The 18,402-nt window shown below is 36.1% G+C and overlaps 1 protein-coding gene across 1 annotated transcript in view; it reads left to right on the top strand.

The window, feature by feature from the left end:
* Window positions 1–18,402, top strand: part of tnc (tenectin) — a 54,482-nt gene that overhangs the window by 25,617 nt on the left and 10,463 nt on the right. Inside the window, exons 2-5 of the mRNA XM_034984572.2 lie at window positions 9,857–9,937; window positions 17,274–17,315; window positions 17,601–17,807; window positions 18,087–18,359. Coding sequence (XP_034840463.1) covers window positions 9,871–9,937; window positions 17,274–17,315; window positions 17,601–17,807; window positions 18,087–18,359 — 589 coding nt within the window. The 5' untranslated portion in view covers window positions 9,857–9,870. The remainder of the gene's footprint in view (window positions 1–9,856; window positions 9,938–17,273; window positions 17,316–17,600; window positions 17,808–18,086; window positions 18,360–18,402) is intronic.

Consider the following 18,402-nt stretch of genomic DNA (forward strand, 5'->3'; position numbering starts at 1 on the left):
GAAAGCATTTTTGAAAATTCAATCCCTAAAAAGGTAAAATAGGGGTTCGAAATTTGTGTAGTCTACGCGGACGAAGTCGCGAGCAGAAGCTAGTTAGTCAAATAGAAATCAAACTCCGTTTGTACCTACATATGCAAAACGCTGCAAATACACTTGATGTTATTTGAATTCAAGTAAATTCCAATGTGTGGACGCAACACCGAGTATTGTTATTCTTTAAAGCTCGCTTATCGAGCTTTTTTGCGTCGGGAACAACGTTATTTTAAAAGTTCAATCAAAACAAATTTGAATGCAACGTCGAGCTCTTCGTGCAGCTCGTTCGTCGAGCGTGTATGTGCGTGGAGACCCAGCATTAGCAACACAGTTTGTATCACGTAAGTGGTACATAAAACACTTAGTATGCACATGTCTCCGCGTTGCCGTTAATCGACCGCTACACTTTAGCGACAATTACCGTCTAATAACGATGTAGTTCGTGTATCCGAATCTAATAACAAGACGTCGCCAAGTCCACAGCATAGCAGTCTATGCTAATCGGTGTAATTTACGGCGGTTGATAATCGCGAGGCGAGTACGTGAGTGCATTGTGCAAACGGCAGCCCGCGCGCTTGGATGTTTGAACGTACTCGGGGGCGAACACGCTCGACGCCCGGAGCTTTACAATGTGACACCTCGCTGATCGATCTCGAATAGGTATTTAAGCGACTTCATTATCTGCTACAAAGTCGGTTCATGTTACTCATTTTGAGTTTCATCTGTAAAGTTAGGACCAGATTTTGGTTTTTGCATACAAGTATAGATAGTCAGAAAAATGCTTTTTCGTTTATTATGAAAACATTAGGTTTTTCGGTTCCTAGGACCGACATTCAAAAATACGTAACCCTTTAAAGATTTTTTTTACTAATAATGTTATTAAAAGTACCTACCTAGTAATACACCTAATAAACTTAACTACTTAGTAATTAGCTATTAAATAAACGTTTGATTATGTTACTTAAATAAATAGCTAGCAGAAATGTGTACCGATTCATCGGTTCTCTTATTAGTGTAGAAACTGTCCATATGTGATGGAATTTTTAAAAGGAGTAAGTACCTAAGTTACCGACTGGTCGGATTCTAGTTTGTGAACTTTATCTTGTTATTGTATCATTCAAGCATTTATAATCCTCTAAATTTTTTTTACCAAATCATTTTTACCAAAATACAAAGATACAAAAGGCGAACAGCTAATTTGGAACAAGGTAATAATAAATAAATAAATATGGACGCTCACCTAGTAGGTAGGTATTATATTAGAGCAGTTGTTCATGTCCGAAATTGGTGTCAATGCTCGCTGCGGTTGCAGTGTTCCCAAATTATGTGTTAAGCAACATCGGGGCCGCCGACCCAAGCGCCCGACCCGATCGCCCAATGCCCTTCCGATCACAGCCAATCGACTTTTACTGCTAATGTGCCCATTTAAATAACGCCATTACGGTGTTATAAGCTGATGCAGTCGTGTATTTCTCATGTCGGGAAAAACTGATGTGATTATGTGTAGGTGCTTATTAAAATGTTAATCAATGTCAGCGCAAGCTGAGAGATACAGTTATGAGTTTATGGTATTACCAGGCAATTACCATCATACAAATATGTAAAAACAGTAACTTGCTTCAGGGCTATAATTTCTAAGCCTTAGGTCGGTCGCGCTTATTTTTGTAACATCATCGGTCGAGTGGGGTCAATTTTAAAATATTTTATATTTTACTAGATAATGTCCGCGATTTCGTCCGCGTGGATTTAGGTTTTTAAAAATCTCTTGTGAACTATTTAATTTTCCGGTATAAAAAGTAGCCTATGTCCTTCCCCGGGATGTAAGCTAACTTTGTACCAAATTTCATCAAGATCGGTTAATCGGTTGAACCGTGGAAAGCTAGCAGACAGACAGACACACTTTTAGATTTATAATATTAGTATGGATAAACTTGCTAATAGAAATAGCTATGTTTTCTTTTACTTTTAGCGTTTAAAGAAAACTCTTTTTAACGCACTTAAATACCCGTTCCCTTCAATATCGCTATATAGAGTGTAGACTTTATATAGGATTAACTGTATAATTTGAGGCATTGTTACACCAAACGGTATGCCAAATTAAGCATGGGAAGTGGACCCCCATTGTACACATTAAAAGAAGCGGTGTTTCCAAGTTTTAAGGCAGTTATCATGAAATCCCATTAAGCGCCTTTCACTCCAAGTGTCATAACTTTTAAAATAAATCTTTTGAACTTTGCGACCTAACCTCATTTGTAAATTAGATGGGAGTAAAAATAAATAACAACAAGTTTACAGTAAAAAAACTTTTTTAAAAGTAAAAGCTTGTTTTAACGTAGGTATTAAAAAAACTTATTCATGAAAACAATAAATATATTATTTAAATAAATATATAAGTACAGAGCGTGACCAGAACGCTAGCAAATAAGTTATTGTTATACTACCTAAACACAAACCAATATAAGTCCCGCAAATTGCTATTGCGCTAGAACCATGTCTCATTAACATCGAAATGACGTCATATAGACGTCAGCCGAAATAAAAATAATAAATATACCATCAGCTTGAAATTTCAGTCTAGTGCGACGTCACTAAAATGGTGGTCACGCGCATTAGCTATTTGCGGGACTTATACCAATAACCATGCCTCATTTTGTAGTTTAAGTGATTTAATATCTTTAAAACCCGTAATGTATAGCGTGCAAAACTCGGGTCAATGCCCCGCCTACGACTTGGCATTGACTTCGAGTGGCCTATTTACGCATCGTTCGTTGACCTCTAGCGTCAGTCAGATGTTTTATTTTTCGTGGTTTTTTTTGTGGTATCATACTAGTTACTAGTAATCATCACCTGTCTTCGTTTTGCTAGCGTTCTGGTTACACCCTGTATTAGCTATGTTAAGCTTTCCCCTCCAACTAAGCGTAAAGCTTGTACTAGGAGTCGTTACTACAATAGTCCAACTGCTGGGGTTTGAACCGCCGATCTTTCGCCTGCGGGATTTCAGTCCGCTCCTTTAAGGTTCTATTGAGGCTTAATATTATGTATAATTACGAAGCCAATCACGACTATCCTATCATATGCTTTCCATCTCCATCAACTGGCTGTATTTTTGAAAATTACTCCTAAAACAAAGCAAATATCGAGTCCAAATTCGACTGTCCTGCCATAAGTCATTAGAGAGTTACAATGTCCACCTCCTATCGCGCCGCAATCGCTATAATCGGAGATGCTTAATGGTACCATGATCATCTATATTGTCATCCAAACTACATACATGTTTTTGCCAAATTTCAACTCAATCGAAGCATCCAACTGAAAAATCAGTTAAGTACCAATTTCGATGGATTTTTTTAATGTTGCTTCTTTCGTATAATATGTTGTCAATACGAAAAAACAAACTTAATAAAAAGCTTTTAAAATGTGTTTTACGAATGTTTTTGACACGTCAATATGTGAACTTGTTAAACGCCCGGAACACTCGCACTTTAGCTAAACCAAATAAATAGATAGTATCAGGCCCGCCCTCACCCTCCCATGAAGGTGACTTGCGAAGAGTGTCTAGACGGAGGGACCCCCTATCTGAGAATAGAACGAGCTTCTATTTATCTAAGATGAACTTAAATTGAGTTAACTCTGAATGGTTTCTTGAGGAAATTCACTTTTGCTGAATTTGTAAGATTTCTATAAACGGTTCTTTTTTCTACATCAAGATAAATATAATATGTACCTACAGCTTCCCGTTTATTTCCCATTCCCCGTAGATATGAAAGAAAATGTGCGTAGGGAAAATATACGGTGAAGTATAAAGAGAAAGAAGCGCTTAGAAACCAGAACAGTTGGTACCTACTCTTGCATCTAAGAATTTTTAAGCCAATTATTTAAAACTGTTAAAGCGATAGGTATGGAAAAATTCCGTGCTCGGAGCTTACATATTACTTTGCAACTTCTGTAACAAAGAAGCATAGAAGCCTTGTTTTCTAAATTTAAGTATAGTTCTTACTGACAACTGTTAGTTTTAGTATCAATTAAAACGTTTTAAGGTGATTTTGGTAAAACTAGTAACCCTCCAGTAATTTTGCTAAAATGATGTGGATTTTTGATTACTATTAAATTCCTTTCAAGACAGTGTGTTTCCATCAGTATCATAATTCATAACATATTATAATATTATTATCGTCAACCGATAGACGTACACTGCTGGACATGGGACACACCTAGTGGCATAGGTCTCTATAAAGGCTTGTAGGGAACACGCGTCACGGATCTTGGTTGACGATAAAAAAACCCTAATAAACTCCCTTTTTATTAGGTTATTGTTTATTAGGGCGTCAGTGATCAGTATTATATTCAGAGCAACTTGTTTGCCCGTTTACAGGAAAGGCTGAGAAAGTTACAAGCATTTGTCAATATATAGGTAGGTCCTCATACCTGCATACTCATATGTGCATTACCACGAGCAAAGAGATGCTTTCCCACGGTAACTCTCGGGTTATACCTACGGGGCTGGAGTAACAATAATTTGCCCTGTAGTTATTGACTCTTGAAGTACGAGCCATAAATACAAGTTAGCTGTTTGGAGAGTAACTGCGCAACCGGCTTTATCATGCATTTGTAATACTTATCATACCTTATGATTCTATAAGCTTGCATGCTTACTGCCTATTCGTAGAGGAACTTTCTAAGAAATATTGTTCGACGAAAATGTTAGTACCTAAACATACTTGGTTATTTTTATATGATACCTATATTCAGCAGTGATATCGTAAACCTATCTCATTAACATTGACTTAGAATCATGAAATTTGACAAGAAGGTAAGTCTTATAGCACAAGTAAAGAAAAAATCCGAAAACCGTGAATTTGTGGTTACATCACATTAAAAAAAATGTATTCATGAACAATATTTAGTATTTTTAAATTTCAAAGTGAGATTACTATACCAAGTGGGGTATCTATTGTATAATAGGTTTTGATTTAGCGTGCAAATGTCGAAAAAATACGACTGTAGTACGGAACCCTCGGTGCGCGAGTCTGTCTCGCACTTGGCCCGTTTTTTAAATGAATATAGCTCAGAATATGAATATAGGTACTGAACACTTTGTAAAATTAAAATAAAATCATGGTGGTGGAGTTTCTTAATGGATATTCCACTTAAGATCTCTACATGTCCGTTATTCTCTTTGTGGCTCAAATGAAACACTTTTACTTTTGCTCTACATTCAGCGTACAAGTGATTAATGAAAAAAATAAGAGTAATGTGGACGCGTTAACAATAAAGATCAATGTTCGTATCCGGTGTTTATATAAACATCTCATTGACAGGAATGTGTGCGAATCGGGGTGCACACACACAGCGACCCTCACCCTCACCTACACATTAGGTACACTCCAATACCTTAGTACCAGTTTGCACTTGTCAGCAACATTGCAAGATTTCGAAAATCAAAACACTATAAAGAATTAGAATAAAATGGACACAAAGGTATTTGTTTTAAATTCGTTTATTCAATATTGGCGAACGCCCGCGGCTTCGCCCCCTGAGAATTTCTGAAAATTCAGCCCAATCCCTTGCCTATATTATAACGAGAACCACTGTACAAAATTTCAATTTTCTAGGTTCAAGGAGTGTAGTTTTGGCATGAATGAGAATGTCAGTAAGTTAGAGGGACTTTTCTTTTTATATTACTTTTATAAAAATTATTATTAACTTACAAAAAATTAAATACTAGGTAGCACGCATTGCAAAAAAACCACAGAGGTTTGACTCTCAATGCGTACGTCTGCGCATTAAATCATGCCTGCTTTTCATAAAACAAATACAAATACAAATTTCTTTATTGCGAATCTGGGTAAACAGTGGAGATGTTACAAAACAAAAAGGTACAGCCAAATTCTGCCTATTAGCATGCAATATGATATTCCTAACAAACGTGTACATACAATACTACTATATAATAAACAATATTACTAACTTAACTAGCAGATTATACAAGGTTAACAAATGAAAATCAAAATGCAACAAAAAAAAACAATATTAAAATACTTAAAACTAAAGAATAGTAAAAGGTTTAATTTATATTCACTATTAATCATACTCATTCATCTCTAATTATCATTTATTAATTCATTGTATACCTACCAACTGCTTACTTAGCTCACCGATTTTTGCTTTACAATAATGTTATTGTCTCCGCTTGGGATGCTGTATAGATGAACTAGAACTTCAAAAAGTTCACCCTGGCTTTATAGTGGACTAATCTTTACTCACGATTTCGTCCGTGTGATATAACTTATAACCTATAGCACTCGGGGACAATGTGCTTAGTGTAGTAAATCTTATCCTGAAAATTCTTTCACTGAAAGATATATCAGTGAAAGAATTTTAATAATTTTAGCGTTTAAACTACCGTGAGTGATTTCCATTCTAAATAATATCAGTCAAAACCCCCGGCGCGTGCGCGAACGGACTCCCTTAAAAAGGACCCCGTATGGGTTCGAAACTAGTCGGGCTAACGCCGACTACACACGTGAGTAAAGCCGGGACAGATATTCTTTAGAATTTTAAGAATAAGATTTTAGTTTCGGAGATTACCCTCTACATACAAATTTTCAAATTGTACCTCTTTATAATATTTTAAATATCGGGAACGCTTGCTAAGGCACTCAAATCAACTGGCACATAGTCCGTTATCAAAGGAACGACTAAAGCGTCTGAAGCGAGCTTTGATCGATAACGATGATGTGCAGATCTAAGGACACTCATCCTGAGACTCTGGAAAAGTGATACCATTCTTAGAACATCTACCTAAAGTCTCGACTGATCGCAGATAACACACGATTAAAATAATATTAGTATAGATTAGAAAAGACTCGAAATCTATCAACGTTGTCGAAATGTGCAAGCTTGTACTAAGTCTAAAATGCTTGCTCCGCGACACATTTTCCCACTCTCGAAATGTCGCCCCTACCTCCCGCTCCACATCTATTTATTACGTCTCACCATAAACACCGTCAACGAAGAACACTCAAGTATTCTTACGGACCCCCGTGTAATGTACTAGCTCTTATTAAAACAACAAAAACTTCGCCTACTTAAACTTCGCTCGAAACACATTTTGTTTTCCGTCGCCAAGTGAGCTTAATAAGTTCACTTTGTAGAGCGGCTCGTGCTATTTACGAATAATATTATGTTCTTTGCAACTTTATTTATAGGTATTCTTTGCCTACCTTACAATAACTGAGTGGATTTTGTTACCTCTTACTAAGCATAGTTTCAAATTATTGTTTAAAACATATTTTTAGCACAAGTAATTTATTTAGGTAAGTACTTCTTAAAATAATAATTAATTAATCAGTGCTACGACATCGTAGCATGCTAATAAGAAACCAGGATGGTTGTTTCATTTGGATTATAATAGAAATCTGTTTAACTGCATAATGTTAACATGCTTTAGCTTTAGCTCTCCACTTCGAGTGCATAAAATTCGGGTCAATCTTTATCTCGGGTTTAGTGGACCGAATTTGAACAAGTATTTAATAAATGTGAAATGTGAAAGTATCGATTCATTGCGGGTTCCTGCGTAATACGCGATTAAATAAACATCACAATTTTTAAATTATAAATAATAATTATAGGCCTCATAAGAAATTTCAGTCACTCAGCGGGCGATAGAGAGAGCTATGCTTGGAGTTTCTCTACGTGATGAAATCAGAAATGAGGAGATCCATATGAGAACTAGAGTAACTGATATAGCTCAACGAGTTGCGAAATTGAAGTGGCAATGGGCAGGGCACATAGTTCGGAAAACCGAAAAACGTTGGGGTCCCAAGGTGCTGGAATGGCGACCTCACACCGGAAGGCGTAGCGTTATACGACCCCCACTGGGTGGACAGACGACATCAGACGAGCCGTTGGATTCGGCGGCGCTAGACCGTGGCGTGTGGAAGTCCCAACAAGAGACCTATGTCCAGCAGTGGATGTCTATCATATTATTTTTTCATTTATACATAAGCTTTGATTGTTGAAAGTTAATATTGAACTTTTTCAGGAGCATACTTTTAATAGATTTTTAAACTTGTGTAAAGACACGTCAGAAATTGAAAATTGCTGAATTTTGAAAAACATTTCACTCAGGAGGACTCTAAGGACGCAGGAGTCGCAGGCCTTTTACGGTATCTAGCCTATTTGGAGAATATGTAATAATATTATGTAGAAATAACTAAATACAACAATATTTTATTCAATCACATTCTTGAACCTGTTCTCAGGATATTTTCCTAACATATAAAATTTATTGCTCGTTACGACGGTGCATCGAATTTGAAAACTTAAATTATGATTTGTAATAACCATAAAACTCAATTTAGAGCCTCGTAACTAACAAGTAAATCCTATTTAAATACGAGGCTATAAATGTAACGGGATAACATTACATGACATGGATACTATCCCGTATACATCAAGGATACAAAAGGTGATCGTAAATAAATAATAATAACTAATGTTTCCGAACGTACTCAAAATAAAATTGACGTGTTATGTCTATTTATTACTATGCCGTATTATAGGTAGGTATTACTTACCAACCCTTTTATCTAATTTTATACTAAACGTTCAGGTTGAATAACCTGACCTGACCTATGTGTATTTTAAAATAATTTCCAGATTTTATTTATTTATGTCATAAAGGATAACTAGTGTCTTTTAAGCTACATCTGTAACCCTACCAGCCATTTTAGTTAGAAATAGGGGATAGATGATCAAAACCTCAACTTATTAGACACAATAGTCACAGCACCGCCCGCCCTTCCAGTCCTACACATTAAGCAAGTCAAACATTCAATTAAATGCATTAAAAACAATAGGGGGCTGTCCAAACAAGACACCTGAGACCTAAAAGTTATTTAAAGATACTCAATAAAATAATAATATTTGATTTTTATTTCTACGCTTATCTATGAATTGAAAATAATGGTACCTACCATGGAAACATGTTACTACTGTTCGGGGTATTTATGTTTAACTTAAGGCGAGTCACCAAGGCTAAGCGGAAAAAACTGGTTTGCTAGATCAAGTGTTTTAGGTATTTACTATTAAATTATTATGGCCTTGCTAAAAAAAACAATATACCTAAAGACATTGTCTAAAGAATGTGCTACTTTGATACACAATAGGAAGTACTTCACTCGATCAAATAAAATCTTGAAATAAGCCGAAATAAAAGTCTAAAACGAATTATTTAATACTAAAATTTCTGACTTGGCAAATAATTTTTATATGGAAATATTTGTCTTTAAGTACTACAGAGAACCTGCTAAATTTTGGTTTTCAACAGGACTTCTATAATTTATTAAATTCAAATTTAACGTTTGAAACAGAATTTGAACGTTGCCAAGCGGTTTACTTTAAAGCCGCGCCGCCCGCCTCGGTGACTCGCCTTAATCTGATAGTAGGTAATATTAGATATGTGAAAGTTGTGGACAATTGCTACTCCTTTACGCCAAGACTGTACCGATTTGGCTGAAATTTGGAAAGGAGAGAGCCTATATTATTTATACATATACCCTGAATAATAATACAAAAGCTACTTTGTTCCCGCGCCGCGCGGTTGGTGTTGCGGGTATCAACTAGTATTTTATAGTTTTCAAAATGAATGATTATTGTGTGATTATGTCACTACACCTGACCTGTTTTGTAAAAGAAAATGCAACAAAATAAAATATGAATATATTATTTAAAATTCGAATGTGAAATGTCGCTACACCAGGCAAACCCCGCCCTATTATGTCTTGGCTTGTTCTGAAAGAGCTTGTATGTATTGTTTCAGACGGCAGGCGGCAGATGGATCGTGGGCGCGCGGCAGCGGCGCTGCTTGCGCTAGCCGCTTGCATCACGTGCTCTGCAGCAGGTATTCAATGACTTCCTATACTCTTAATTTAGTTTTTCTTAGTTAGCTTAACAGATAAACAAATCGCAGAAACCTTCTCGAAGAAACGTGTAAGCGACGCGATTTTCCCGGCGCTTTAGACCTACTAGAAGTACTAGAGCTAGGTTTTTCACTCGTATCAGGATTTCATTGTCAGTTCTCGGTAACAAGGTCGTATGGGCCGCGTATAGATAGTGCGGCTCTTACGTATTTCAGCGAGAAGCTACTTGTTTACCTTTTAGGTAAACTTCTTTAGTTTAAACTGAGGTACAGGTAATCATCATCATCAACCCATCTACTGAGAATGGTTTGTCAATGCCATAGTCTACCACGCTGGCCATGTGTGGATTGGCAAACTTTGATAACATCATAGAGAACTCTCAGGCACCTTTACACACCTTAGAGAACTCAGAGGCATGCAAATTGCACGTTTCTTCACAATGTTTTCTGTCACCGTCAAAGCAAGTGATACTCAATTGCTTAAAACGTACATATGACTCTGAAAAATAAAAGGTGCATGCCCTATTAAAATACCTATAGTGTTTATCAAATCTTTATTAAAGTAATCTGCGATCACAATTTCCTAAAATTATCCTTGCGGAAAGATATAAATCTCCAATCATTCATTCAGATGTATAATCTTTCTATTTTTTGTGTTGCTCGTAAACGTTAACGTGTTATGTTATTTGGTAGATTCGTCTACCAAATGTACCGCTCATCGTCTTTATGTTCCTAACGGAGTATATTTATATATCGAATTCCAATTTATTACATAAATTATAATAATCCGTATTAAAACTGTATTCGTTCGTTACGAGAGAATGCATAACTGTTAAATGAATAAAATTCTTGTTTTACCGGTTTTAATGGAGACCGAAAGCCCATTTATGTATGTGGACCTTGTGGACGAGTTCCGCGGTTTCGTATGTCAAAATTTAATGTTTGCAAACTAAATGTAAACGTAAGTAATACGATCATGATGATCTATCATTATATTTTAAAACTACATTATTTCATAAAATGCAATCATTAAATCGGGATGTGCGGGAACATATCTACTTATTAGGTACTATTTTTGCTGTTGAAAGAGGTACGATAAAATAACTTTTGGCAAATTAAAGTAGACAGTATAGATTAGGGGGTCACAACAAATTTGGTAACCATCACCGATATGGATTTTGTTGGGTTCAGAGGATAAAAGGCAACTCTCTGAAGACAATTATTCTACTCTGCCGGCCCAGAGTCGTTGACATAAGTATTTATGGCGCCTGAAATATGCGTGATCGTTACCAAAAATTACATGATATGGATATGGCTGGTGATGGTATAGATAATAAGTACTATATTTACACATATAAACTGTGCAAAAAATAATCAGAAATTCGGTTGCGTTTTGGAGCAATACCGGTTCAAAAAATATGTTTAATAAAAAGTTTGATGAATGTAGCTATCAATAGTGTAAAAAGTAATTATTAGTTGTATTTACATCAATTATGTGAGAGGGTATTTCGGCTGCTTGCACTGCATGGCGGAGATGCGAAGACCCTCTGTTCTCACCTTTTATAAATGTAGTTTGCGATAAAATTTGCAATAAAATCAGTTAAAATTCTAGCTCCAAAACGAACAAAGCTTTATTATGTAAACAATAATATCTGCACCTACTAACACAGTAAGCATTCAAGGCATATTTTTTTTCGTAGCTTCAAGTCCTAAATCGAATAGATTTGGTAAATAAGCATGAATAAGCGGGCCCTAGAGTTCCTATCGTAAATGTTGTAAATCATTTATTTGATTTAATATTCACAATCCATTTAATTCTGAAGGAGAACAGGTAGAACCGTTGTGTTGTCTCGTGACCTAGAATAGGTCTACCTATTCCCGTGATGTTCGTGCGCGATACCGCGGTCGCCCGCGCCGCGCCGCCGCGCCGCCGCGCCGCGCCGTCGCTGTCGCCAGACTCGCTGAGCATAGGCACCCTAGGCATTCAAAATTAGTAAATTAGCGGCGCCATTTAATGGTACAACTGATTAAGTATATCAAGAAAAGTCAAGATTTTACCAAATACTTCATCTTCTAAGTACCTACTTCATTGTTTATCTGTAGTAGTTCACTCTGGTTGTACTAACAAACAAGACATTTCTTTAACTTAAATACTGAACGACATTTGATCATCGATTGATTTGACTAATTGGCTAATAGCGACTTCCTAAGCTTCCTTTACTAAAAACTTTCAGTCATAGCTGTAATTTTTGATTGGCTTGACGTACCTAATCATACTGTATGATGAGTAGGTATTACTAAAATCTAAATTTTTTAATTAAATCTGTACAATAAATGATCCAATTACTTTTTGTACAAAGTACTTGCATAAGCTACTACTATCTATCTACTACTATAATACTAACGTCTTCGTAGCAGTTCCAACAGCATTCTGGGTGCAATTAAAGAGAGGATAGGCTGCCCAATAATTAAGCATTGGGTGGCTGTGGCCACCGGGCGCCTAGAGCTGCCACGTTAGGCCACTTTATTTAATCAGTAAGCACTAACATTACTAACATAACTATAAGGAAATATTGTTACTAACATACTAACTTTAGTAAATATATAGTTGTAAATTTTAATTATGGACTAGAAATGGTCTGAAATAAAAGATTATTTATTTATTTATTTATTTATAAAGTCATCTATGCTAATGTGCTTTGGAAAGTAATAAAATTATCATAACAATTTCCTAGGTAATAAATGAAGCCTTGTTATTTAAAAAAATATGACAGTTTTGCTTTAAAAACGCTCTCCTGGAAAATCACGTTTTTGTAGATTTTTGTTTGTTCTTTGGGACGTCGCTCGTTACCTGATTCTCTTATTTTACTAATTCAATATTCATAAACTCGACTCAAAAAAACCTATTTATTAGTCTAAATACGATAAATATTAAAATACGAACTGACCTGCGTCTTTTAGGTATTTGCTGTTTAATCTTATGTAATGTAGTACCCATATAAAAAATGGACATACGTAAAGTTCACACTGGTGAGTTAATGACCTATTACCAAATCAATAAATAAAACACTCGACCAGGCCAAGGTCCAGACGCGGTTGAGATGGAGAGGTTGTTGCTCTTTTACCGATTAATTATTCATACAAAACGTTTTATATCTATTAAGTAAATTGCTTCGAAGATTTGATGAACGGTATTTTTCGAAAACGAAAATTTATAAACGAGACGACACTACTTTGCTAAACAAAAGTAAGGTCAATCAGTATGCGCGTAATATAAAAGTCACATCACGTGTCTGATAAACAGTACCAGCTAATTGGCCGGGGTGGTTTGCACGAACGGAATAACTGTTCCCTCAGGCATGCCATTAGATAATGCTATTTTAGTCCGCGGAGATTTAGTATCCGCAGCACGGTTCCTTCAAAGAATTCGTACTGAATTTATGTTATACATAGGAAGTATATTCAAATGCGGCCTACAATGTTTAGGTCTACCCGTGTGAACTTCATCACGCATGGCGACCACGCCGACATTCATTCATTGAAACAACAATCCATATTAATGTAGTGCAAATTTTAAATTCATGCTGCCTCCTCATTTCGATTGCTTCGAGCCATGTTTCTAAGCGCACGACTTTGCATAAATTGTTTTTTGTTCGTGCAAAGCCATTTTTAACCACGCACTTACATGCAATAAAATCGTTGCTTTATAAATGACATGAAAGGTTACTCTGAGATCTGTGCACTCTTCGAAATAATTCGGAGCATGTACGTCTGAATTCTGACTCATAGTGTGATACAAATTAATGTAGTTTACTTAGAATTTCAAGTTAATATTATAAAAAGGTATTTTTTTACTTTGTATACAGGTGAATACTTACCTAAACTGCGGAACTAATTGGACCGATTCTGAAAATACTCTCATTAATATCCCTAGCTACATTATCCCTGTGTGCTATGGACTTTAAATGACATCACGCAGACAAAGTCGCGGGCAAAAGCTTGTACTTCATATCACAAAAACCTACTTGTAAAATCATTGTAATCACAAGAGTGTTTTAAAAGTAAATGAGAAGGAGATCGATCATCAATATTAAAATAGAAAATTAAACTCCGTTACCCGGAAGTGACTTAAATTTTATTGTTGATACTGATCAAGAGAATGGAAAAAATATTATAATCAAAATCGCAACGAGCAAAAACCGGCACTGACAACATTCCTGGCGACCGTTAGGTGGACCAGCTAGAGAGCAGTGCGCGGCCTCGGCGGCGCCCTCAGTTCATAGAGAGGAACGCCGCCGCCGCCGCCCTAACCGACCTCCTGCACACCCAAGCAATTCATTACGAATACCACATTGGTTTATTTCAGGCTAAGTATATGATGTACTTAGCCGTCATAAGCCGTGATAGTCTAATGGTTAAAACGTCCGCCTTCTAATCGCTCTAATCGAAGGTTATGGGGGTTCGATACCAGACATGCCTCTAACTTTAGGGAGTTATGTGCGATTTAAGCAATTAAATATCACTTGCTTTAACGGTGAAGGAAAACATCGTGAGGAAACCTGCATGCCTGAGAATTCTCCAAATAATGTAATTAATGTTCTCAAAGGTGTGTGAAGTCTGCCAATCCGCACTTGGCCTGCGTGATAGACTATGGCCAAACCCTTCTCATTCTGAGAAGAGACCCGTTCTCAGTAGTGAGCCGGTGACGGGTTGATAATATGATGATAATATGTATATACCTACTACTTACTAACATTTATTCAAGTTTTTAGAAATGGAGAAGGCAACCCACTGTAATACAGTGTTTACTAGTGCAGGGGTTGCCCATTCATACGTCTACTAAACCTAGGTCTACTTAATTATTACTTGTATTTATCTGTATTTTATATGTAATTTAATATGTAATAATATTCAATATCCAATAAATATTAACTATCCAATAACTTACTAGCGACCACTCTCTGCTTCGCTCGTGAAAATAGAATTTTTTATTAGGTATCCCGTCTTAATTTTGAAAAATGGGGCCTTATTTCTCGTCTACATTAAACTAATGAGAATCTCTTAGCATAATTTCAGCTTTTTAGGTTAGTCTGGGTTGGGCGTTGTTGAGTCAGTCAGTGAGCCAGGATTTTTCTTTATATGTATAAGCAATGATATTAGAAGAAATTCTTCTAATATCATTGTGTATAAGTTACTAGAGGAATCCTACGACTTCGTCCGCGTGGATTTAGGTTTTTAAAAATCCAGTAAGAACTCTTTGATTTTCCAGGATAAAAAGTTGCCATTGATTTCCGGAAGCTACTTCTGTACCAAATTTCATATAAATCTGTTAAACGGATGGACCTTTAAAAATATCGTGGGAACTCTTTGACAGACAGATACACTTTTGCATTTACAGTATTGGTATGGATTTATGTTTATGCATACCTTACTAGGACCTCATATCTCATTGCATTATTATGTCTGTCCAATAAATTTGCAAAAGACTAAATGGACGCCATTGCAGAGTTAACTTCAGTGTACAATCTACACCGTTACAACTTGCCGCTTCATTTATCCTAAAATCGATTATATGCGAGAATTACCTCCGGCCTATTTGCAGTATTATGACTTAGGAACGCCCTCGGATAGAATCAACGGCGAAACTGCGGCCCCAACATTAACGACGTTCTCCGTTACTTTAATTACAGCTTTGTCGCCCCACCACCAGCCTTTAGTAATTTTACGCAGTAAAAGGAATATGTTTATCGACTTGAGACGATGACCGTACGCGACTCGCGGCGGGTGATTTGCAGCTAATTTCCTGTCCAGCTGTAACTCGCTTAATAATTTCAACTATAAAAGCAGTAGTAAAATTTTCTCAGAACAACATTTTACAACCCACTGGGTTTATATAGGCAGTATAGTGCAGAAAAGTTTTAGTAGACTTGCACGATTAGAAATAGTCGACACTTCAAAATATAAAATCAATCAATCCGCCATAACATAGGCAATTATTCTCAATTATTCGTATACCTCGCCAGTCGTATAGTACCCATAAAAATCGTAATATACAAAATAAAAAGGTAACTGACTGATCTATCAGCACACAGCTCAAACTGGATAAAGGATTTTTAACAATTAAACCCCTAGGGAGATAAAATCGACACCTCCCACGCAAGTTGTTGTAAGCCACAAAATTAGTATTTTGCGTTTTTTACATAACATATCTATTTTACACATTCCAAAAAATGCTAAAAATGCTATTTTTTAAAGTACTTATGAGACGAGTATAATGTTGTATTTTTCAAACAAGGACGACGTAATAGTAGATTATTCAACATGGTGGTAATGTAATGTCTTCACGGGATGTAATGTCTTCATGTCAACGAGGGATTTTAGAGTAACTCCCGAGCATAGCGAGGGTGTTGCATCTAGAATCTTGAGTGAAGCGCGGGGTTTAGGGGCGCCCAACACTAAGACAATATTAACCCCAAGTTCAATACTCAACTTTTCGACCGACCCATCTTCTTATCAAAAATTTCGAATTATTCAGAGATAGCTTGCATCCTGGCAACGGACATAGACTTTTTATCATAGAAAATCAAAGTGTTCATCATCATACGAGATTTTTAAAAACCTAAATCTATGCGGATGAAGTTGCGAGCATTAACCAATATAAAATAAAAGCCATCCTCCCGTACTCCGTCGCATAGTGGTCTCTTCCCTCCCTCCCACTTCAAATTCGCGATTTCGTTAGTGAACCAGTTATTTCATAAGAAAATTTTCAAAAAATGTGAGCTCATAGTACTTACTCTGCTCACTATAGTATTTTTCAAAGTGGTTTTTATATTTAAACACTTTTTTTAAGATAAAATGCCGCTCAGTATAAATAAATAATTTGCCAAATATCAACACTGACACTCAAACAAATATTAGGTCGCTCAAATATTATGAAGCTTCTCATTTTGTATTTTAAGTAACTCAAATTAGTGTTTGTAAGTTGCTGTTCAGTTGATTTCTCGTCACTCGCAGTCAGTCGCTCACTTAGTAATAGTTACTATAACGTAATTTAATTCTTTTTATCAGTTAAAACTTTAATTTATAGTCACTCGTTTAAATACTACCCTTTTATTACTATCTTATGGTTTAGTATTATGTTCTGAATATTATATTGTGGTTATATTATGCTTCTTCTCGGTAGGAAAGGCATTCCGAACCAGTGGTAGATGCATTTGACGATTCAAAAGTACCTACTTGTAAGAGTGTAATTGAATACAAAATATTTTATTCTAGGTACTCTGTTCTATTATTTATGAAACGTATATTTTTTTTCCAGCACCGACGGCGGGCAACCACACTGCGTTAGAGTTACATGATGGTAAGTAATCACCGAGGGTATAAATAGTCTCTGTAAGTAATCCACCAGCAGAATAAGAAGACTGGATAAATAACATATACCTATTCCTATTATATCGAGTATCGATATTGTCGAGATAAGTCTTAAATCGAGAAAAAACTTACTAATTTAGTTCTTTAAAAACAATGGTAATACAGAATTGAGCCATTCTTTCATGAACAAGGAATATTCTTTTTAAAAATTTAAAGTTGAACAAGTAAGTAGTTCTAGTAAATATTAGTAACAGTTGTAACTTTTTAATTTCAGGTCCCGTAGAGGGATGCTACTACAATTTCCAGCACTATGGCGAAGGCGACCGAATCATGACGAACGAACCCTGTCTGAACTGCACCTGTCATAATCGGATGCTTATGTGTTATTTGAGGGTCTGCCCATTCACAAAGGCTATTGGCCAAGATTGCACCGTGGAGAAGCGAGCTGACCAATGTTGCCCTATAGTGACTTGCCCGGACGGTTCGTACCTCTTACTATTTTTTTTTTTAATTTTAATATTGGGTGATTCACGAATCCCAAGTTGGTTTTATTCTAATAATAATTCATGATAAAAGTCGTGTGATGACATTAAGTAATTTCAAGCAACGCTCAACCAAGAAACATTTTCTTTATTCACCAAAACTACGTGAACACAAGATGTTCTGAGAGAACTACGAATTCCATAGATAGCCATAATTTTTTTTATTGAAATAAATATTTAAATTAATTCGATTATAATAAACATGTTTCTATGTTCAGTTCCAGTTGACCTGCTCACGTCGACTTCAACATCTTCACCTGCTGAATATGGCGCAACTGGACTTGGCAAACTAGATAAATATGGATGCAGTATTCATGGAAAATATTTCCCAGAAGGAGCCAAAGTTCCACCTACACCAAACAAACCATGTGAACACTGTTACTGCATTCGCAACATGACAACATGTGTAATGCAAGAATGTACACTGCACGTTGATGGATGTACGCCCATTTACCACAAAGATGTCTGTTGCCCTGTTCGCTATTCTTGTGGTAATGACAGTTTCATTATGAAAATCATAAAAATATTTCTTTA

This window comes from Maniola hyperantus, chromosome 3 (genome assembly GCF_902806685.2).
Source record: "Maniola hyperantus chromosome 3, iAphHyp1.2, whole genome shotgun sequence".
In the NCBI taxonomy this organism is placed as follows: domain Eukaryota; kingdom Metazoa; phylum Arthropoda; class Insecta; order Lepidoptera; family Nymphalidae; genus Maniola; species Maniola hyperantus.